Source organism: Halichoerus grypus, chromosome 13 (genome assembly GCF_964656455.1).
Source record: "Halichoerus grypus chromosome 13, mHalGry1.hap1.1, whole genome shotgun sequence".
NCBI lineage: Eukaryota > Metazoa > Chordata > Mammalia > Carnivora > Phocidae > Halichoerus > Halichoerus grypus.
Window position 1 is genome coordinate 70,162,528 of NC_135724.1, and position 24,126 is coordinate 70,186,653.

The following is a 24,126-nucleotide window of genomic DNA, read 5'->3' on the forward strand; positions in this document are numbered from 1 at the left end:
ACATCTTTGGATCCAGGAAATGATGGGGGCCAAGGATCCCTAGCTGAATCTCAGGAGATACCAGGGAGGGCTCCCCGGCATCTCCTGGTGCCAGTATGTGTATATATATATATACACACACATACATTTTTTTTAACAACAATGATGTCACTTCTCAGGGTGCCTATAAGTCTGACAGATTCCCCCAGGGATGCAGAGAATGAGGGTCACTGGGTCAGCACAGGCTGGGAGAAGGAACCTGCAAACACAGACATGCATGGGTGATGGGGCAGGCATGGAGGTGAAGCTTCTTGGGGCATCTGGATCCAAAGGGGTTGACATCGTCTTGGGGGCTGCAGCAGATCATGGAGGATAGTTCTCACCTGTGCAGGAAGAGGGGAACACAAGAAGAAGTCTACACCATGGTGGACACAATCCTGCTGAGACCCCACGGGTGGAGCTGGGCTGCCCCAGGTATCTCTTATTCCCTTCAGTGGCCCCTAGGAGGAGGGGCAATTCCAGTACATTTGGGTTGCATTTTCTCATTCTCGATGTATCTTTTGGTGTACAAAAATAGTAGTTTTGGAGAAGTCCAATTGAACATTTTCCCCCTATTTTAGCTGGACCTTTTTTTTTTAAGATTTTATTTACTTATTTTACACACACACACACACACACACACACACACACACATACACAGACAATGAGAGAGAGAGAGAGAGAGCACGGACAGGGAGGGCACCAGACAGAGGGAGAGGGAGGATCAAGCTCCCCACTGAGCAAGGAGCCCAATGTGGGGCTCGAACCAGGACCCTGGGATCATGACCTCAGCCAAAGGCAGACGCTTAACCTACTGAGCCACCCAGGCGCCCCTGCTGGTGCTTTTGATGTCATACGTAAAGAATCCACTGCCAAGTCAAAACTCACAGATATTTCCTTCTCTGTTTGCTTCTAAGACTTTAATACTTTTAGCCCTTAAATATAGATCTTTGTTCCATTTTACATTCATTTTTATAGATGCTATGGGTTAAGGGTCTAATCGCATTCTTTGCCAGTGGACATCTAGTTGCACCAGCACCATTGTTGGAGAGACCATTTTATCCACATTAAATTCTCTTAGCAGCCTTTTGAAAATCTATCGACCACAGATGAGTGACTTATTTTTTTTTTAAAGATTTTATTTATTTGACAGAGAGAGACACAGCGAGAGAGGGAACACAAGCAGGGGGAGTGGGAGAGGGAGAAGCGGGCTTCCCGCGGAGCAGGGAGCCCAATGCGGGGTTCGATCCCAGGACCCTGGGACCATGACCCGAGACGGAGGCAGACGCTTAATGACTGAGCCACCCAGGCGTCCCAGATAAGTGATTTATTTCGGACTCTCAAATATGTTTAATATATCCTTATGTCTATCGTTAGACCAGTACCACACTCTTGATTATTGTAGCTTTGTAAGTAAGTTTTGGAGAGTTTTGAAATCTGGAATTGTGAGTTCTTAGAAATTTATTCATCTTCAGGATTGTTCAGATGTTCTGAGTCCTTGTAATTCCACAGAAAATTTAAGATACTCTTTTCGGAGTGTGCAAACACGCATTCAGGGGTTCTATAGGAATTGCATTGAATCTGTCCATTGCTAGGGAGAGTATTGCCTTTTTTTTTTTTGCAAGTACCTCCACGCCCAACATGGAGCACAAACTCACAACCCTGAAATCCAGAGTTGTGTGCTTCACCTACCGAGCCATCAAGGTGCTCCACGTATTGGCTTCTTAACAATTTACTTAGTTCTTCATTTTTTTGCTAAACTAAATACAATAAAAAAATAAAACATTAGGTACTAACCATAGGTTTATCTTCTTTTGTCTTATTACAGGAAAACTATAAAGATAACCATGGGTCCATTAGTAAACCTGGTGTGTACGTTTGTGAAATATGGTACTATGTTTCTAGAAATTGTGAAATGTATTCCTAAATTTGCTAATCTAAAGAATACTGGCATAACAAACAGTTCACAATCGTTTACTATATAGCTTTCCCTAGAAACTAAGGTTTCTAAGACTTAAGAATTCTAATAAATATAATTTAGACTACTAGAAATGATAAAGAAAAAAGCTCTGTGTGCCAGGAAAGTAAGACATGTGTTTTGGTGAAAAAGGGTATGTGGAATGGGAACACATTTTTTGTTGAGGGAAAAGAAAAATGATTTTCTCCTAACATAAGCCTGGTTATTTGAAGAATGAAAACTTAAGTCTAAATTTCAATGTATAAAAGAAAGTTGTAGTAGGTTTTTGGAAAAGGAAACTGGAAAGGAATTTTATGTGTTGTCACTACTGGTTAAAATTAAGATAAATTTAAATACCAAACTATGTGGATGCAAAATTAAAATTCTGTTTTAACTTGGTTAAAAAGTAAACATTTTTCTTGAATTATTGGTCCGCTCTTACAAAAAAAATGGTAAACAAGTTTTTATTCATTTTTTAAATTATGTGCCTAGAAAACATGTGTTCTGTATTTTGCTAAAATATTTCCCATGTTTTTCTGGACTTGGATGAATTAAAAATATATATATATATTTAAAGGTTTTAAAAATATATTTTTAATATTTTAAAAAATCCTAGGTTTTGCTTACAACTCTGTAACTTTCTGTATTTACCTTTGATTTATGTTTGCGTTGTGTGTCACGGGAATAACCACATTTCCTTGTCAATTGCATCATAATGACCTCTAACCCATCCGTAGCCATGGCCACTGTCATGTCTTGTCACGTACGGTTCCCATCTTACTCCGATGTTACTGCAAATTGTTATATCTTCAAGGATATTCATGGGCAGGACTTCAAAAAATGTAGGTATCTGATACCTTTCAGATAGCAAAACTAAAGAAAAAATTACCAGAACTAAGAGAAAAACTGGATTCAAACAGATCAGAATTTAATAACATGAAACTGAATGGACAGAGGAAGATACTTGTACTTTTTATGAACTCTTGTTTGAAACATTGTTGACATTTAAAAATGTTTTCTTCCTTCAGATTTAAGGAAGATTCTCTTAAGCAAACTGATCTATAATGAATTGATGAAAAATATACCTTTGTGAACAAATGAAACTATTTATCTTTTCTCCATACCCGAGAAAAGCAGGGATTCTACTTCTTCCTCTCCGTGGGGATTTACTTTAAGCGACATTTCTCCTGCCTTTGTTTCCCTCATCAGCAGACTCTGTTACCCGGGCAGCCTGCCCCTGGCACCCAGGAGTTTCTCCTCAATAGAAAAACCAAACAATTTCTTCCTGCTTAGGAGAGGCTGGAGGGGCTGAATTTAAGAGAATTTGGAATATTTTGTAGCCAATGTTCCTTGAGATTAGTTCAGACTACAGTGTAGACCAAACAAAGGAAGGAGCTGACTTGGCCAAGGAGGGGGAGCTGCACAGGGACACCCGGTGCTGAGGGACAGCAGGTTTTTGTCTCACTTCCCCACAGGCCGGGAGCACTGTGTGAGCACTGAGACTATCATCCCACGATGCACAGTAATACTCAGCCTCGTCCTCAGCCTGGAGCCCAGTGATGGTCAGGGTGCCTGAGCTGCCAGACTTGGAGCCAGAGAATCGATCCGGGACCCCTGAGGGTCGCTTGCTATTATCATAGATGACGGTTCTGGGGGCTTTTCCTGGGAGCTGTTGGTACCAGCTCACATAATTACCACCGATGTTGGAGCTGCTTCCAGTGCAGGAGATGGTGACCCTCTGGCCCAGAGCCCCAGACACGGAGGGCGGCTGAGTCAGCACAGACTGGGCCCAGGACCCTGCAAGGGGGAGAGACACAGACAGGGTGATGCTGGGGTCTAGAGACAAACAGAGGAAGGAGGGCCCCACATGTCCTCCCAGGGCCCCTTCCCCTGCCCCTGCATCCAGTCACCTGTGCAGTGAGCGAGGAGGCTGAGGAGGAGAGGGGACCAGGACATGGTGGAGGTCATCACCGATCCTGCCTTCTGTGGCCCCACAGCTGAGCAGAGCCTCCCCTCATCTCTCCCTTCCCCTCTTCATCCTCTGAGAGAGGGAGGGCCCGGCCATGCAAATGAGACCCCCAGCTCTCTGACCCCTCCCTGGCCCTGGGACATGTCTCTCTGCCTGTGAATGTCAAAGACATGGGCAGGGGAGGGGCTGTGTGGGGCCAGGGGTGGGGAGGTCCCAGCTGTGAGCCCTGAGCAGAGGGCACAGGCAGGGCCAGGTGTCAGGTCCCAGCTCTGATCACCCCTGACTCCTCAGAAATGGAACTAGAGTGCCCCCTGCTGTCTAGACCCAAACACACCATTGTGTGACATGGTGACCAGGGCCCATCAGACCCATCTCTGCATCGCCCCCCAACTGCTTTGTCCACTGCTCCTTGCATTAGGGCCTGACCAGGTGTTCCTATATATCACTTCCCTTAAGTCAGGACTCCTATATGCCCTGCTAAGAGTCTTCAGAATGAGTCTGATCATGGCTTCCTTCTCTGCTCCTGCATCAGGACTGGGTGGTGTCCACACAAACTTCTCTTAGAGATCAGGGTCCAGAGTAGTGACGTGTCCCCATGGACACAGGGTCGCTTCTGTGCAGGATGCTGGGACTTTCCTCGTATGTGCTTTCTCCCTGATTTCCAGAGCTCTCTTTCCTCTGAGGTCCCCACAGCACTGAGGAGACAGGGAATGATTCTCTCCAGATTGTGGGTAGAAGCCGTCCCGTGCATTCCTAGAGGGTTACACACAGAGCATCTTTGTCTCCTGTCACTGTGTCAAACTGCTTGAAACAACAGTTGTCCACACACTGGGCAGGGATTCCCTCCTCGACTCTGACCTTCCAGCACAGACACGAGTCTGCAGGAGCCCTGCCACGTGAGTGTGTGTGGCCCTGACCTCAGAGCACAAAGGACAAACGTGCTGGAAGTTCTAGGAAGAAAGGAGTGACAGCTGTAGATGCTCTGACAGGGACCTAGTGACAGAGATTATGTGTCAGTCACCACGGAGCCAACGTCATATTTAAGAAGAATATGTGTTATTTTATATATAATTCCATTCAGTAAGTTTGAATTAATGGGCTAGAAATGCCTTCTTTTCTCAGGAGAATAGGGTTTTATATACTTTTTCTAAAATCACTTATTTTTATCATGTGTCTGGTCTCCCAGGTAGGAAAGGTCAATGTGGTGCCCAGTAAACCCCTTGAGGGGCCTGTTCCTATGAACTCAGAACCATCCTGCTGACAAAACTGCCAAACACAGAACTTCTAGGACAAAGGATTTGGGGTCAGACCACTCTCTGGGTTGGACACAGCTCTAGTCCCTGCAACTGTGTCCAGCACGTTCAGGATGGAAGCCTTATTCATTCAGTGCCCAATGACTACAGGAATGGATTTTACTACCCAAAGCCTACTGGACACAGAAGTTTCTGTTAAATATCCCAAAGGTGAGGAGGGGAGAAGTGGAGATAAGGGGGAGTGTGTCCCTGAGGTCACAGGCCCTGTGGCCCTGTGTTGGGACAGAAGACTTTCCATCAGAGTGCAGCCTGGCTGGAAGTGTCACTGGGGAGTGACTAAAGTGTGACAGCCCAGCCCTGAGAACACAAGGAACATGTGTCACTTGTCCACAAGGGTTTTGAGTTCTGAGGCTGGGGTCCCAGAATGAACATACTGATCAGCCTCAGCCACTGACTGGATCCCACAAATGATCAGGGGCTGAGCTGCCCATGGGGACAGGGACTCCCCCCTGAGATTCCTGAGCTTCAGTCTCATCCCAGGACAGCAGGTGTTCAGAGCCCATCCTGGCTGGCCTGGAAACAAGACCCCAGTCACACTAGATGTCTCCAGTTTTCCTATTGAGGAGGATTCTGCCTTCTGGAAATTGTGATACTGAGGATGGTTGGGGGAGCACAGGTTGACCCTGGCTTCTGGAAGGACAGAAAGCCTGGAATTTCCAGGCTCCCGGACACACTATTCACTCAGAAGGAGGAGAGGGGTGTTTCTGTGTGTGTGTCCAAAACTAAGGCTACCTGACTTTTTTTTTTCATTATGTCCCTCTTTTTTTATTATGTTATGTTAATCACCATACATTACATCATTAGTTTTTGATGTAGTGTTCCATGATTCATTATTTGCCTGTAACACCCAGTGCTCCATGCAGAACGTGCCCTCTTTAATACTGATCACCAGGCTAACCCATCCTCCCACCCCTTTTCCCACTAGAACGCTCAGTTTGTTTTTCAGAGTCCATCGTCTCTCATGGTTTATCTCCTCCTCCGATTTCCCTCCCTTCATTCTTCCCCTCCTGCTATCTTCTTTTTCTTCTTCTTCTTTTTTAACATATAATATATTATTTGTTTCAGAGGTACAGGTCTGTGATTCAACAGTCTTGCACAATTCACAGCGCTCACCATAGCACATACCCTCCCCCATGTCTATCACCCAGCCACCCCATCCCTCCCACCCCCCACCCCTCCAGCAACCCTCAGTTTGTTTCCTGAGATTGAGAATTCCTCATATCAATGAAGTCATATGATACATATCTTTCTCTGATTGACTTATTTCACTCAGCAGTTCCATCCACGTCATTGCAAATGGCAAGATTTCATTCCTCTTGATGGCTGCATAATATTCCATTGTATATATATACCACCTCTTCTTTATCCATTCATCTGTCGATGGACATCTTGGCTCTTTCCACAGTTTGGCTATTGTGGACATTGCTGCTATAAACAACGCTGACCCCTGTCCCTCTTATGACTTTGAAATACCCTGAGGGATGCTTCTCCGTGGGGATTCTCTTTATATACTTCCAGGGTCCTGATCCTGCATTTAGAGGTAAGGATCTCAAAGATTTTTATTGGAAAAGGAATTATTTAGGAGGGCTCATGTGAGAGCAAACCTGTTCACCATTCACTGAATTAAGAGTCCAGGGTCCTATTGAGTGACAAGAAATCTGTCAATTTTTTATCTCTGCAGACACAAGACCTACAACTGTGCGGTTTTCAGGTGTCTGGAAGCACAGGTTGGGGGGAAGCATGCAGCCCCCTCCTTCTTGCCCTGACATCCCAGCCAGAGCCACAGTCCCCCGTGTCCCCAGGGGTCCACCAGGGAGTGAGAATAAGATATTGCTGATGGTTTTGTGCATGTGTGAATAAACACTTCAGCCCTGGGCTTTAAGTAGCATAGAAAAGTTGTTCTATGGTGAATCCTCTGTCCAGGGAATTGAAGCATAAGAAAAATAATGACATATCTTAAAATATGCAGGCCATCATTTGTCTCTGGATTCCTCTAAGACTCCCCATGGCATCAGTTAATTCTGAAGGGTGTAAAAATCAAAAGGCCCATGTGCAAATACCTCAAGGTAGATAAATACGTCCTTTTCAGGAAATGTAATAACTTTATTTTCATATTAAAGAGAATGACTGGGGGATGCGTGGGGGGCACAGTTGGTTGAGTGTCTGACTATTGGTTGGGCTCTGCTCCTAATCTCAGGGTCCTGAGGGGCACCCGGGTGTCTCAGGCAGTTAAACCTCTGCCTTCGGCTCAGGTCATGATCTCAGGGTCCTGAGCTCTAGCCCCGCATAGAGTTCCACACTGAGCGCAGAGTCTGCTTAAGACTCTCTCTCTCCCTCTGTTTCTACCTGCTGTGCCCTCTCATTCAAATAAATGAAGAGACCTCTAAAATAAATAAAGAGACTGACTGGGAGTGTTGAGAAGGGAAAAATGGGGCCTGGGTCTGAGAGCAGGAAGGTGAATGTGGGGGGTTGCAAGCACCTATATTTTCTGGTCATTGTCCTGCCTAGAAATGGGCCCTGGAGACGGGAAACTACAGCAAGGTCATTTCCAGTTTTCTCTGAAATCCTGATGTGGAGACAGAGCTCAGACTGAAGAGCCAGACGGACAGACTGACACCTGAGGGACGCGGGAGCCAAGAGGAGAAGAGGAGGAGGGTGTGGGGGGTGTTGTCAGGGAGAGTCTGGAGGATCCGGTCCACGTTCCCGTGTAGCTGGTTCAGAGAGAGGAGACTGTGTCTGTGACCAGGGTTATTGTCAATGTATCAGCTGTGGATACATCAGTCGTGACACAAGGTCACACTTTATGGAATAAGATGATAGAACGGATTGTGGAGGAATGTTCGCTGGGCAGTATGTTCAGCTGTAGACACAGAATTCATTCCTGTCCATCTTCTCCAGATTGAGTGGGGATGTGCGGTTGGGCTCGGATATCTCATGTGTCTGTGTCTTCCACGGATGCCCCCATTTTCTGTCACTTTGCGTGCATTACATGACTCTTCCTCTTTCCCTGTTGAAGGATAGATCGTCGTGCAGAAGAGACCACCCCGCTATGTCTCTCCAGGTAAGTTTTTTACTGAAAAGAAGCTCAGAAACAAGATCCGTGGGTCCAGAGGTTTTAGATCCACTTCCTCCGTATCTGAGACGCTGTGAGGAGCGGTAGGTGCTCCCACCGCCGGGAGCTGTAGCCCAGTGATAGTCCGCCTCGGCCTCAGCCTGCAGCCCCGAGATGCGCAGAAACCCTGCATTGGCCGAGGCGTCTTTGGAGCCCGAGAGGCGGCTGGGGACCCCGGAGCCCTGGTGCTTATCGGAGTCTGAGGAGTAGTACAGCAGACCCCGGGGAGGGCTCCCTGGCTGCTGCTGGATCCAGTAGATGTTAGATCCGCCAACGTGATGTCCCTGCTCAGGTGCAGGTGAGTCTGTCTGTCGTTCCCAGAGATGCAGAGACGGAGGGCGGCTGGGTCAGCACGGGCTGGGACAGGGAGCCTGCAAACACACACACTCATAGGATATTGGATAGGTTCAAAGTAAATTTCCTCTAGTTTCGGAAGCAGAGGGGTGATGCAGGCTGTTCCCCGAGGCCTGTCCCTACCTGTGCGGTAAAAGAGCATCCCCAGGAAGACAGGAGTCCAGGCCATGGTGACACAGACCCAGGTTCCCTAGTGGGCTAGGGTCCTAGGCCTCCTTTTCTCCTCCAGCCTCTGCCACATGAGGGTCTCTATATGCAAATACGGTCCATCCAGTGAGTTCCTGCCCCTCACTTTCCCTGAGCCTGGTGCTGAGCTTAGTTCACATCACACACTGAGGAGCATGGAGGTTGGCTTCAGGCCTGGGGCCAGCCCTGGGAGGAAGCACCTGCTGAGACCACACACAGGTCCCCTCGGGACACTCTGCCAGACCAGAGGGGACACAGCTGCTGAGTCCCATCAGGGAGCACAGGGCCCAGCCCTCAGGCCCAGACTTCTTTGAATGGTTCTCACTAATGAGCTGCTTTTTTAGCACAAGGAAGTCCCACAGCGCCACCTGCTGGTCCAGGGCACACATGTCACCAGGGTCCGAAGCCCTAGGAGTCCCGCTGGGGTCTGCATCTCACTGGGTCTGATTTCTAGATACGATGGTCCTTCAGGCCTGCTGATGATATTGTTGAGTCTCACTCTCAGAAAGAGTCCTGGTCTATGGGAATGTAAACACATACATATATTATGTGATATTTAATTAAAGAAACATCTCTTTTGAATGGAGATCAGAGACCACTAGGGGGAGCTCTCGTGCCCACCGCTCCTCAATTGCAGACCCAGCAGGAGGACAGACTTCGCAAGTCTGCAGGCCTGTAACTAGTCCCTTCCTACCTCAGGAAGAGGAAGACTTCTTCCTGCCCTGGCAACAGCCCAGCCAATGAGAAATTGTCACAACGCCACCAATGACAAGCCCTGTAATTAGAATTCCCTTTTACTCCCATGGACTTTTTGTCCCTCCCACACTCACCCTCTGCTCCATAAAAGAGCTTCCTTATCCTTTGTTCTCCACACTTGCCTGTGGTTTTGCCATACTTTACCTGTCCTGGATTTCAAGTTTTTGCTTTCCTTCAATAAACCCATTATCACTGGGGAAAATAAATGGCACATTTGTATTTAACGTACAGAAAACAAGTGAAGTGGTCAGTGACGCCTGCAGGAGATTCTAGAAAAAGCTGAAGGACCCTTATGTGCAACACCTGATGTCCCACACCAGGGGACAGTGGATCTGGTTTTGTTTGTTTGCTTGTTTGAATGTCCTGCAAGGGTTCTTCAGGGTATCAGTATAGAATGGACATATTCTAGGATATAAAAATGCTCAGTGATATGTTCAAAAGATTACAGTTTGGTAAAATTCACTAGATATGTAATTGTCATAACATCTGTAGATTCAGTTCATTTGGTAACATAGGAAAATTAATAAATTTTATAGACTTAACACTGGTGAATAACCTGAGATTTTTCTCAAAAATTTAGGTATATCTAAGTCAAGTGGGTGTTTTGTGCATATCTGTGTCATATATTTTTTGTTGGGATTTTTCCCCAGGTTTACCAATTGCAAATAAGCAAATACTATAATAACATTATCAATGTGATCAACTTAAATATGATAAAACAATAAAATAAAATAAGATCATTTTCCCACTGTAAATTCTTGTTGATTATGTCCTGCTTCCTAGCAAGATCACTATTTTAAAGTCCTACTGCAGATATTATGACTGCCTCTTTAGACCAGAGTAGAAACTCACATTTGCTCAAACTCCCCTTCATATACACTTGTATCAACTCAGCAAATGTCCCCAGACTTGTTGCTGGATCTTTTGTAAATGATCCAGGATCTTCAGTAAAGAATGCAAGGTTTTTAGTAAATAACGCAGTAAATAAAATCCTGTTGCCCTCAGGTCCTCTCTCCTCATAGCATTCACACAGAACTTTCACACAGTCAACCAATGGCTTAAATCCTTCAGTTGTTCCTAACTTCTTTTGCATCAACTATATCACATTAGCCCCACTGAGATGCCCTTTCGTGTGGTGGTCACGCCTAGCTGCACACCCACCTGCGGCCCCTGTCCTGGTCCTCAGTGCCCTGGCCTCATCACTCTTCTGTCCTTGGACCCCCCTGGCCTCCACACCAGCTTCTCTGTCTGTTCACAGTAGCTGGGCTTCATCCCCTGGTACGAGTGAGGACACACATGTTGGCAGATTGGACTATCACGTAATAGCAGGACTCACACACATCATGCCTGGTAGGAACAGACACATATGTACTGTGGACGTATCTGATGTTGCACGAAATCCTACAGAATGGACACTGCACCCATCCCCCACCACAGCCATCATCAATACGAGTGAGGTATTTGATTAGAACAATCCCTAAGCAGCACATAAGTAATCAGTCGTATATTGCCTCCCTTCATCTACTTCTCCCTGGCAGAACCATCTCTCCTGTGAACACGGAGCCCACACACCCGTCATTCCTGCATCATGAGATTTTCTGCCAGGACCTTTGTGGGATTTGGGGCTGAGGAGTTGAGACTGGACTTCCAAGGACCACAGAGTTGATTTTGAGCTCTGTATTTAACACATTTGGACAAGTGATCATCTCACAGTCCCTTAGGCAAGTGAGCTGTTAGCAGGAATTCATCCAACTAAATCATATTCTTCAGTTTCTTTGAAATTTCATGTATCTCCTCTCCTTCGCATTTACTCCACCATCTACCTGCTCCCTGTGATTTCTTACCCAAGACTAGAGGCCATCATGTCCTATGTATATACATACAATTATTCACCCTTATAAAAGGAGGAAGTTAAATCTAGAGGACATTATGGGAAGTAGGATAAGCGAGTCCCTGAGGGCAAATCCTACCTGATTACCCTCACAGTGAAACTCCCAGAAGCAGAGAAGAGAAGGGTGGTTGCCAGGACTAGGGTAGGGGACATGGGAAATATTTGTTCAGTGAGTATAAAATTTTAGTTTTGCAGCATAAATAAGCCTCAGAGAATTGTGATACAACATAGCCTCTCTAGCTTATCATACAATCTTGTGTGCTTTAAAATATGTTAAGGAAAGAGATCCCATGTCATGTGGTGATGGAGAGAGGAGCCCTAATCATGATGCAGGGAGTCTAATTTGGGTGCTGAGGTGAATACAATCGTTGCTTTCATAACAAATTAGACAATTGATTTGACTCTTTTCAAAAAATGTCAAGCATATCCAGAATTGTTTGGAGATAGAAAAGTGGGGGTCACTACTTGGCAAAAGAAGGTGAGGGCCATCCATGAGTCCTTGTTGTCAGTCAACAAATGGGGAGGATGGGGCGTCAAGAGGGAAGCAGAGTCACTGGGGGAGAGCGTGTGGAGTGAGAAGACTGGGGAAGCCACATTACTGAGGGGCACGTGGAAGAGACTCAAACCTAGCTGAGAGGGTAAGAGAGCCCCACTGTTATCTGTCGCATTAATTGTTCACCTATGATCACAAGTGATTTCTTTCTACATCTGCTTTGGTGTCAAGGTGACAAGGCAGGAGGCTGGGTGGGAGGAACAGCACCTCCTCTATTCAAGTGAGGACGGGCAGGAGAATATTGGTGAACATGAAAGAAAGTACATTTTTCTCTCTCCCTTTCCCTGCTGATTTCTTCATTTCTTTAAATCCCTGTTCCTCCTCACTTATTACAATCATGGATCCCATTATCATCATTGTAATCCATCCTTTATAACTGCACCATGCTTAGTCCCACTCACCTCAGTAACCCACCCACCCATCCAATCCGCCATGATGCTTTCTCTCCACTTGAACCTCCAGCTGAGTGTGGCTGCAGGTGCACGTGGCCATGCTGACTGCTCCCCTGTGAATGCGTGAGACCCCCTCTAGGGTGTCCCTAGTTCAGACACTGTGTGAGCCTGCATTTCTCACATCCTTCTCTGTAAAGCATGGTTATGTCCTTTCTTTTCTGCAATATGTGGCCAAGCTTCCCTCAGTTTCCTTGAAGTTACGAAGGATCTTCCATCCAGACTCCAAATAGGAAAATAGAAGCTGGAAGATGAGCTGCATGAAATCACCTACTACCTGCTGACATATTTGTAGTTTGTTTCCTTATTCAAGACAAAAATCAGATGATCACCATGTTTTCAAATGTGCTTTCATGGGGCACCTGGGTGGCTCAGATGCTTAAGCATCTGCCTTTGGCTCAGGTCATGATCCCGGGGTCCTGGGATGGAGCCCCACGACAAGGTCCCAGCTTGGCAGAGAGTCTGCTTCTCCTTCTCCTTCTGCCTCTCCACCAGCTGTGCTCTCTCTCTTTCTCACTCAAGTGATTAAATAAAATCTTTAAAAAAACAAAACAAAAAAAATAAAACAAATGTGCTTTCATATTCTTCAGGGAATATTATGATTTCCTATAACATACAGATTGCACACATCTCAGGATGCTTCCTCTCAGTGTAACAGCACTCCCACTGGTCTTAAGGGTGAGCTTGTTTCAAGCTTATGCACTCCGGGTTTGCTGACCTAAGTCCCTTGGTCCGGAGCAGATCTACCTGAATTTCCTTGACATTTGTAGACCCCTTGAAGGGGTTAACGCCTGACCACATTGGAAGCCGCTGTCAAGGGTGCCAGCAAGTCTGTTCGGGGTCATGTTCACACAGGACTGACAGCCTGAGCACCTGCTTCTCCTGCACAGAGCCCCCAGCCTCGCCTGCACCTCCCCCTGGAACACCCTCGGGCGGCACCTGGACGGGGAAGGTGGGCTTGAGGTGTTTGTCCGCCATCTTCGCAGGGTGCTGGCTTCCTGAAAAAAATACCTTCTTTTGCCACCATTTGCCTCTTGAGTATTGATTTTCCAGTGGTGAACAACCCAACATGAGTTCAGAACCGGTCCTCTGTCCAGTAACATGAGCATTTTTATTTGTTGGTAATTATACTACTATCATTTTCATTAATTTTAACTTGTGAAAATAATTATTATTGTAATTATTACTGAAATAATGGAAACTATATGTTAGATATTTCTAAAAATTTTACTATTTATCTTATCATTGCAATATTTTTAAACTAAATGCCCTGACCTTTCTGTAAGCAGAAAAATTAGGGATCCCTGTAAAAAAAAAAAAAAAAAAAAGGGAGAGACAACTTTCCTGACCCAAAAGCAGTCATCTTAGGCCCCCAGGTTTTTTCCATTATCTGTGCCCTCAGGATCTACTTGCCCAACACACATCTTCCAGAACCTCTTAGGAAGTGTTTGAACAAAGAAATGCAACCACAGTAGGTAAGGATTTTAAGAGAACAAAGGGAATGCAAAATCTGCAGTCTCTACCAGACCAGGACATAGTGTAACCACATCAGAGACAATAACTCGGTGGTAAACTCCCAGGGCTGTGTCAAAAGTGAAGACTAACCGAACGCAATTCTTGAGTTCTTTTTGCAGCATGAAACCATTCCCCGCAGGGTTACTGAGGTTAAAATTGTCACCAGCAAGACCCCCACGGACACCGCTTCTTCTTCACAGGAATGTTAACCTTACATTTCAGAGGCAAACAGCACGAATGGTCCCGCAGCCGAGATGGATTTGAGCTCCTGCACCAACTCGTCCTGCGCAGAAGGACCATGGCGTGTCCTCCGGTGACTCTGCCTCTTATAATGTTAACTCTCGGCCCTGGGAGGAGCACAAGCTTCAGGAACCCCCCACAGGACACAGCACAGCTGGTGTTCTCAGTCCCCCTGCACGACCTTGTGCCCACCTTTACCTGGGATGACAGAACTCCCCTTTGTGACCGGTCATCCTAACCCTGAATAATGGCACCTGCTCACCCCCCTCAGGGAGCCACAACTTGGGAAATTCTTCCCCTGATCCCCTTGTTTGCTCAGATCAAGTTTCCTCTGTGTGATGTCACCTGGGGTAGCCTCTCCCTGTACCTCCCCAAGCACACCCCTCAGGGTCGTTCCGAACCCCTGTACCTAATGTATTTCATCCCGTCACCGGAAAACCTGCCTCCTTCTCCCTACTGTCTTCCTGTGATTTCAGTCACATTTATTCAATGTATTTGTAAGAAATTGCAGAGAAATATTAGTTGATAACTGTCATAGCAATTATCTATGTCCAATCATTTTCCCATTTATATTTATGTTAGATGCAAGTAAAAAAGGAAATAAAGTAATTAATTTTATAAGTATCTGTATTTAACAGTGGTCTTTATTATGATTTTTTTTTTACCTTAAACAAATTTTTCATGAAAAAATCTGGGTAGCTGAGGTGATATTCATCAAGAAAATTTGAAAAACCCATTATGTCTCTTAAAAACACCTGCACAATTAAGAAGACAGAGGAAAGTATGCAAGACTCACACCCTATTAACACGTGAGACAGATTATGTACCAACTTCACACAACCCGTATGAAAGTAAATTAACAAATAAGTAGAACACTAATGACTGAATCCAGACTCTCTGGTTCCCAGGCTCAGACCACAAGCCATGAGCTTCAGTGGAAAGAAAAGTCAGTTCCAGAGAAGTCTGTGGGAGACAGTAGGGGAAGGAGCAGCGGCCTGAACCACCATCCGAGGAGAGAGTCCCTGAGTGTGAAGCCACAGGACAGCAGTGGGAGACCCGAGCCCTGACCACAGGACAGGCATCCAGGGCGAGCAGGAGGGACACAGGGGGACTCAGAGGCTGTGCTGTGGGCAGATGGGGTGAGAACGTGAGGAGGGGAGCCCTGGGAACACCTCAGCGATGGGGAAAGATGGGGAAGGAGACATTTAGCGTCTGCCAGGCACAGGGGACTAGGGAAAAGGGAAAGGACGCACAGCCGACCTCCCACCACAAGTAAAGCAAAAATGCATGAGACAAAAACTTGAAAAATGGTCTAATTAACACATAATATAATTTTCATAACACAATAAACAACCACTGGCTAATGCATTGAACAAAATGGGAGCACGCACAAATGTACAGATTACAAAGTGACAAGAAGACCAATATGGCAAAATAAATTAGGCTCATTTCGACGTCCTATGCATTAAAATTAGAACCTTACGGATGGATTAGCAAGGCCTCCGCGCAAGGGTGACGTGTACACACCTGAAGCGATCCGCATATTTCCCGATGGCGGAGCTGACGTCCCCACAGCAATGCACACGCTCCTCAGGCCGGTGAATGGAGCGCTGACAAGGGCACCTGTTCTGGGGTTCAGTCCCTGTGAAATGTGCACAGTAGGGAACTCAGTGCAGACAGGAGGGAATTGGGGGCCACAGAGGGCTGAGTGCAGGGGGACCCTGGCCTGACCGCTGGTGGGAAGGGGGATTTCTCTGCGGGTGATGGAAATGTTGTCATTTCGATCATGGGGGTGGTGGCCAAACCCCCTACGCATATTAAAAGTTACTGCATGTTTATTTTTTTTACTTTACCCCAGACCCTGGGGCATGTGCAGGTGGGCTCTACCCGTCACCCAGGTGTTCTCCTGGGACACCTGTGCCGGCTCAGGCCACAGCATGGTCTGTGTGTCTGTCCTTCCTCCTCAAGGACAGGTCTCCCCACAGAGGACTCAGTGACTGAGCCACCCAGGCGCCCAGATAAGTGATTTATTTCTGGACTCTCAAATATGTTTAATATATCCTTACGTCTATCTTTAGGCCAGTACCACACTCTTGATTATTGTAGTTTTGTAAGTAAGTTTTAGAGAGTTTTGAAATCTGGAATTGTGAGTTCTTACAGATTTGTTCATCTTCAGGATTGTTCAGATGTTCTGAGTCCCTGTAATTGCACAGAAAATTTAAGATCCTCTTTTCGGAGTGTGCAAACAGGCATTCAGGGGTTCGAAAGGGATTGCATTGAATCCGTCCATTGCTAGGGAGAGTATTGCCTTTTTTTTTTTTTTTTTTTCAAGTAGGCTCCACGCCCAACATGGAGCACAAACCCACAGCCCTGAAATCCAGAGTTGTGTGCTTCACCTACCGAGCCATCAAGGTGCTCCACATATTGGCTTCTTAACAATTTACTTAGTTCTTCATTTTTTGCTAAACTAAATACAATAAAATAATAAAACATTAAGTACTCACCATAGGTTTATCTTCTTTTGTCTTATTACAGGAAAACTATAAAGATAACCATGGGTCCATTACTAAACCTGGTGTGTACATTATTGAAATATGGTACTATGTTCCTAGAAACTGTGAAATGTATTCCTAAATTTGCTAATCTAAAGAATACTGGCATAACAAACAGGTCACAATCATTTACTATACAGCTTTCCCTAGAAACTAAGGTTTCTAAGAGTTAAGAATTCTAATAAATATAATTTAGACTACTAGAAATGATAAAGAAAAAAGCTCTGTGTGCCAGAAAAGTAAGATATGTGTTTTTGGTGAAAAAAGGTATCTGGAATGGGAACACATTTTTTGTTGAGGGAAAAGAAAAATGATTTTGTCCTAAGATAAGGCTGGTTATTTGAAGAAAGAAAATTTAAGTCTAAATTTCAATGTATAAAAGAAAGTTGTAGTTGGTTTTTGGAAAGGAACCTGGAAAGGAATTTTATGTGTTGTCAATACTGGTTAAAATTAAGATAAATTTAAATACCAAACTATGTGGATGCAAAATTGAAATTCTGTTTTAACTTGGTTAAAAAGTAAACATTTTTCTTGAATTATTGGTCCGCTCTTACAAAAAAAATGGTAAACAAGTTTTTATTCATTTTTAAAATTATGTGCCTAGAAAACATGCATTCTGTATTTTGCCAAAATATTTCCTATGTTTATCTGGACTTTGATGCATTAAAAATATTTTTTTAATATTTTAAAAAATCCTACATTTTGTTTACAACTCTGTAACTTTCTGTATTTGCCTTTGATTTATGTTTGCGTGGTGTGTCACGGGAATAACCACATTTAATTGTCAACTGCATCGTAATGAACTCTAACTCATCCGTAGCCACGGCCACTGTCATGTCTTGTCACGTACAGTTCCCACCTTACTCCGATGTTACTGCAAATGTGTTACATCTTCAAGGATATTCATGGGCAGGACTTCCAAAAATGTAGGTATCCGATACCTTTGAGATAGCAAAACTAAAGAAAAAATTACCAGAACTAAGAGAAAAACTGGATTCAAACAGATCAGAAATTAATAACATGAAACTGAATGGACAGAGGAAGATAATTGTACTTTTTATGAACTCTTGTTTGAAACATTGTTGACTTTTAAAAATGTTTTCTTCCTTCAGATTTAAGGAAGCTTCTCTTAAGCGAACTGATCTATAATGAATTGATGAAATATACCTTTGTGAACAAATGAAACTATTTATCTTTTCTCCATACCTGAGAAAAGCAGGGATTCTACCTCTTCCTCTCCGTGGGGATTTACTTTAAGCGACATTTCTCCTGCCTTTGTTTCCCTCATCAGCAGACTCTGTTACCCGGGCAGCCTGCCCCTGGCACCCAGGAGTTTCTCCTCAATAGGAGAAAACCAAACAGTGTCTTCCTGCTTAGGAGAGGCTGAAGGGGCTGAATTTAAGAGAATTTGGAGTATTTAGTAGCCAATGTTCCTTGAGATTAGTTCAGACTACAGTGTAGACCAAACAAAGGAAGGAGCTGACTTGGCCAAGGAGGGGAAGCTGCACAGGGAGACCCGTTGCTGAGGGACAGCAGGTTTTTGTCTCCCTTCCCCACAGGCCGGGAGCACTGTGTGAGCACTGAGACTATCATCCCATGATGCACAGTAATACTCAGCCTCGTCCTCAGCCTGGAGCCCAGTGATGGTCAGGGTGCCTGAGCTGCCAGAACTGGAGCCAGAGAATCGATCTGGGACCCCTGAGGGTCGGTCGTTATTACTATAGATGACGATTCTGGGGGCCTTTCCTGGGAGCTGTTGGAGCCAGGTAACACCATAGCTCCCGATGTTGGAGCTGCTTCCAGTGCAGGAGATGGTGACCCTCTGGCCCAGAGCCCCAGACACGGAGGGCGGCTGAGTCAGCACAGACTGGGCCCAGGACCCTGCAAGGGGGAGAGACACAGAGAGGGTGATGCTGGGGTCTAGAGAGAAACAGAGGGAGGAGGGCCCCACATGTTCTCCCAGGGCCCCTTCCCCTGTCCCTGCATCCAGTCACCTGTGCAGTGAGCGAGGAGGCTGAGGAGGAGAGGGGACCAGGCCATGGTGGAGGTCATCACCGATCCTGCCTTCTGTGGCCCCACAGCTGAGCAGAGCCTCCCCTCATCTCTCCCTCCCCGTCTTCATCCTCTGAGAGAGGGAGGGCCCGGCCATGCAAATGAGACCCCAGCTCTCTGACCCCTCCCTGGTCCTGGGTCAGGTCCCTCTGCCTGTGGATGTCAAGGACATGGGCAGGGGAGGGGCTGTGTGGGGCCAGGGGTGGGGAGGTCCCAGCTGTGAGCCCTGAGCAGAGGGCACAGGCAGGGCCAGGTGGCAGGGCCCAGCTCTGATCACCCCTGACTCCTCAGAAATGGGACCAGAGTGCCCCCTGGTGTCTAGACCCAGACACACCATTGCGTGACATGGTGACCAGGGCCCATCAGACCCATCTCTGCATCGCCCCCCAACTGTTTTGTCCACTGCTCCTTGCATTAGGGCCTGACCAGGTGTTCCTATATATCACTTCCCTTAAGTCAGGACTCCTATATGCCCTGCTAAGAGTCTTCAGAATGAGTCTGTTCATGGCTCCCTTCTCTGCTCCTGCGTCAGGACTGGGTGGTGTCTACACAAACTCCTCTTAGAGATCAGGGTCCAGAGTAGTGACGGGTCCCCATAGACACAGGGTCGCTTCTGTGCAGGATGCTGGGACTTTCCTTGTATGTGCTTTCTCCCTGATTTCCAGAGCTCTCCTTCCTCTGAGGTCCCCACAGCACTGAGGAGACAGGGAATGATTCTCTCCAGATTGTGGGTAGAAACCATCTCCTGCATTCCTAGAGGGTTACACACTGAACATCTTTGTCACCTGTCACTGTTTCAAACTGCTTGAAACAACAGTTGTCCACACACTGGCCAGGGATTCCCTCCCCGGCTCTGTCCTCCCAGCACAGACACGAGTCTGCAGGAGCCCTGCCACGTGAGTGTGTGTGGCCCTGATCTCAGAGCACAAAGGACAAATGTGCTGGAAGTTCTAGGAAGAAAGGAGTGACAGCTGTAGATGCTCTGACAGGGACCTAGTGACAGAGTTTATGTGTCAGTCACCACGGAGCCAACGTCATATTTAAGAAGAATATGTGTTATTTTATACATAATTCCACTCAGTAACATTGAATTAATGGAACAGGAATGCCTTCTTTTCTCAGGAGAATAGGTTTTTATATACTTTTTCTAAAATCACTTATTTTTACCATGTGTCTTGTCTCCCACGTAGGAAAGGTCAACATGGTGCCGAGTTAAACCCCTTGAGGGGCCTGTTCGGATGAACTCAGAACCATCCTGCTGACAAAACTGCCAAACACAGACAGAGCTTCTAGGACAAAGGATTTGGGGTCAGACCACTCTCTGGGTTGGACACAGCTCTAGTCCCTGCAACTGTGTCCAGCACGTTCAGGATGGAAGCCTTATTCATTCAGTGCCCAATGACTACAGGAATGGATTTTACTACCCATAGCCTACTGGACACAGAAATTTCTGTCAAATATCCCAAAGGTGAGGGGGGGAGAAGTGGAGATAAGGGGGAGTGTGTCCCTGAGGTCACATGCCCTGTTGCCCTGAGTTGGGACAGAAGACTTTCCATCAGAGTGCAGCCTGGCTGGAAGTGTTACTGGGGAGTGACTAAAGAGTGACAGCCCAACCCTGAGAACACAGGGAACATGTGTCACTTGTCCACAAGGGTTTTGAGTTCTGAGGCTGGGTTCCCAGAATCAACATACTGATCAGCCTCAGCCACTGACTGGATCCCACAAATGGACAGGGGTTGAGCTGCCCATGGGGACAAGGACTCCCCCCTGAGATTCCTGAGATTCAGCATCATCCCAGGACAGCAGGTGTTCAGAGCCCATCCTGGCTGCCCTGGGGACAGGACCCCAGTCACACTAGATGTCTCCAGTTTTCCTATTGAGGAGCATTCTGCCTTCTGGAAACTGTGACACTGAGGATGGCTGGGTGAGCACAGGTGACCCTGACTTCCGTAAGGACAGAGAAGCTTGGACTCTCCAGGGTCCCAGACACACTATTCACTCAGAGGGAGGAGAGGGGTGTGTATGTGTTTGTGTGTGTGTGTGTTTGTCTGTGTGTATGTATCCAAAACTGAGGCTACCTGAGCCCTGTCCCTCTTATGACTTTGAAATACCCTGAGAGATGTTTCTCCATGGGGATTCTCTATATATACTTCCAACATTCTGTCCGTGCATTTAGAGGTAATGATCTCAAAGATTTTTACTGGAAAAGGACTTATTTAGGCCAGGAGGGCTCATGTGAGAGCGAACCTGTTCATCATTCACTGAATGAGGAGTCCAGGTCCTGTTGAGTGACAAGAAATCTGTCAATTTTTTACCTCTGCAGACAGAAGACCTACAACTGTGCGGTTTTCAGGTGTCTGGAAGCACAGGGTGGGGGGGAGCATGCAGAGTTCCACACTGAGCGCAGAGTCTGCTTAAGACTCTCCCTCTCCCTCTGCTACTCCCTGCTGTGCCCTCTCTCTCTCTCTCTCAAAAAAAATAAAGAAACCTCTAAAATAAATAAAGAGACTTACTGGGAGTGTTGAGAACAGGAAAATGGGGCCTGGGGTGAGGGCAGGAAGGAGAATGTGGGGAGTTGCATGCAGCTGTATTTTCTGGTCTCTCTCCTGCCTGGAAATGGACACTGGAGACTGGAAACTACAGCAAGGTCATTTCCAGTTTTCTCTGAAACCCTGATGTGGAGACAGAGCTCAGACTGAAGAGCCAGAGGGAGAGACTGACGCCTGAGGGACGCGGGAGCGAGAGGAGAAGAGGAGGAGGATATGGGGAGTGTTGTCAGGGAGAGTCTGTAGGATCCGGTCCAAGTTCCCGTGTAGCTGGTTCAGAGAGAGGAAACTGTGTCTGTGAGCAGGGTTATTGTCAGTGTATCAGCTGTGGATACATCAGTCGTGACACAAGGTCACACTTTATGGAATAAGATGATAGAACGAATTGTGGAGGAATGTTCGCTGGGCAGTATGTTCAGCCGTAGACACAGAATTCATTCCTGTCCATCTTCTCCAGATTGAGTGGGGGTGTGCGGTTGGGCTCGGATATCTCATGTGTCTGTGTCTTCCTCGGATGCCCCCATTTTATGTCACTTTCTGTGCATTACATGACTCTTCCCCTTTCCCTGTTGAAGGATAGATCGTCGTGCAGAAGAGACCACCCCGCTATGTCTCTCCAGGTAAGTTTCTTCCTGAAAAGCGGCTCAGAAACAAGATCCATGGGTCCAGGGGTTTTAGACCCACTTCCTCCTTATCCGAGACGCTGTGAGGAGCGGTAGCTGCTCCCACCGCCGGGAGCTGTAGCCCAGTGATAGTCCGCCTCGGCCTCAGCCTGCAGCCCCGAGATGCGCAGAAGCCCTGCATTGGCCGAGGCGTCTTTGGAGTCCGAGAAGTGGCTGGGGACCCCGGAGCCCTGGTGCTTATCGGAGTCTGAGGACTAGTACAGCAGACCCCGGGGAGGGCTCCCTGGCTGCTGCTGGATCCAGTAGATGTTCGAGCCGCCAACACTGATGTCCCTGCTCAGGTGAAGGTGAGTCTGTCTGTCGTTCCCAGAGATGCAGAGAGGGAGGGCGGCCGGGTCAGCACGGGCTGGGACAGGGAGCCTGCAAACACACACACTCATAGGATATTGGATGGGTTCAATGTAAATTTTCTCTAGACTCGGAAGCAGAGGGGTGATGCAGGCTGTTCCCCGAGGCCTGTCCCTACCTGTGCAGTAAAAGAGCATCCCCAGGAAGACAGGAGTCCAGGCCATGGTGACACAGACCCAGGTTCCCCAGTGGGCTGGCCTGCCCTAGGCCTCCTTTTCTCCTCCAGCCTCTGCCACATGAGGGGCTCCATATGCAAATACAGTCCATCCAGTGAGTCCCTGCCCCTCACTTTCTCTGAGCCCTGGTGCTGAACTCAGTTCACATCACACACTGAGGAGGATGGAGGTTGGCTTCAGCCCTGGGGCCATCCCTGGGAGGAAGCACCTGCTGAGACCACACACAGGTCCCCTCGGGACACTCTGCCAGACCAGAGGGGACACAGCTGCTGAGTCCCATCAGGGAGCACAGGGCCCAGCCCTCAGGCCCAGACTTCTTTGAATGGTTCTCACTAATGAGCTGCCTTTTTAGCACAAGGCAGTCCCACAGCGCCACCTGCTGGTCCAGGGCACACATGTCACCAGGGTCCGATCCCTGAGTCCAGCTGGGGTCTGCATATCACTGGGTCTGATTTCTAGATACGATGGTCCTTCAGGCCTGCTGATGATATTGCTGAGTCTCACTGTCAGAAAGAGTCCTGGTCTATGGGAATGTAAACACATACATATATTACGTGATATTTAATTAAAGGAACATCTCTTTTGCATGGAGGTCAGAGACCAGGAGGGGGAGCTCTCGTGCCCACCACTCCTGGATTGCAGACCCAGCAGGAGGTCAGACTTTGCAAGTCCACAGGCCTGTAGCTAGTCCCTTCCTACCTCAGGAAGAGGAAGACTTCTTCCTGCCCTGGCAACAGCCCAGCCAATGAGAAATTGTCACAACGCCACCAGTGACAATCCCCCTAATTAGAATTCCCTTTTATTCCCATGGACTTTTTGTCCCTCCCACACCACCCTTTGCTCCATAAAAGAGATTCCTTATCCTTTGTTCCCTGCTCTTGCCTGTGGTTTTGCCATACCTTACCTGTCCTGGATTTCACGTTTTTGCTTTTCTTCAATAAACCCATTATCACTGGGGAAAATGAATGCCACATTTGTATTTAAGGTACAGAAAACAACTGAAGTGGCCAGTGACCCCTGCAGGAGATTCTAGAAAAAGCTGAAGGACCCTTATGTGTAACACCTGATGTCCCACACCAGGGGACAGTGGATCTGGTTTTGTTTGCTTGCTTGTTTGAATGTCCTGCAAGGGTTCTTCAGGGCATCAGTATAGAATGGACATATTCTAGGATATAAAAATGCTCAGTGATATGTTCAAAAGATTACAGTTTGGTAAAATTCACTAGATATGTAATTGTCATAACATCTGTAGATTCAGTTGATTTGGTAATATAGGAAAATTAATAAATTTTATAGACAACACTAGTGAATAACATGAGATTTTTCTCTAAATTTTAGATATATCTAAGTAAAGTGGGTGTTTTGTGCATATCTGTGTCATATATTTCTTGTTGGGATTTTTCCCCAGGTTTTACCAATTGCAAATAAGCAAATAATATAATAACATCATAAATAT

The 24,126-nt window shown here is 46.6% G+C and overlaps 1 non-coding gene and 1 gene segment (V, D, J or C); one reads left to right on the plus strand and one right to left on the minus strand.

The window, feature by feature from the left end:
- Positions 1-206: 206 nt before the first annotated feature.
- Positions 207-8,892, minus strand: LOC144379869 (putative non-functional immunoglobulin lambda variable 5-48). The segment is given in 3 exon segments: positions 207-238; positions 8,428-8,740; positions 8,847-8,892. Coding segments are annotated over 3 exon segments (391 nt in total).
- Positions 8,893-15,754: 6,862 nt separating this feature from the next.
- Positions 15,755-15,860, plus strand: LOC144379963 (U6 spliceosomal RNA). The gene has a single exon (XR_013443583.1). It is a non-coding gene; the product is annotated as a U6 spliceosomal RNA (small nuclear RNA).
- The last annotated feature ends 8,266 nt before the right edge of the window (positions 15,861-24,126 follow it).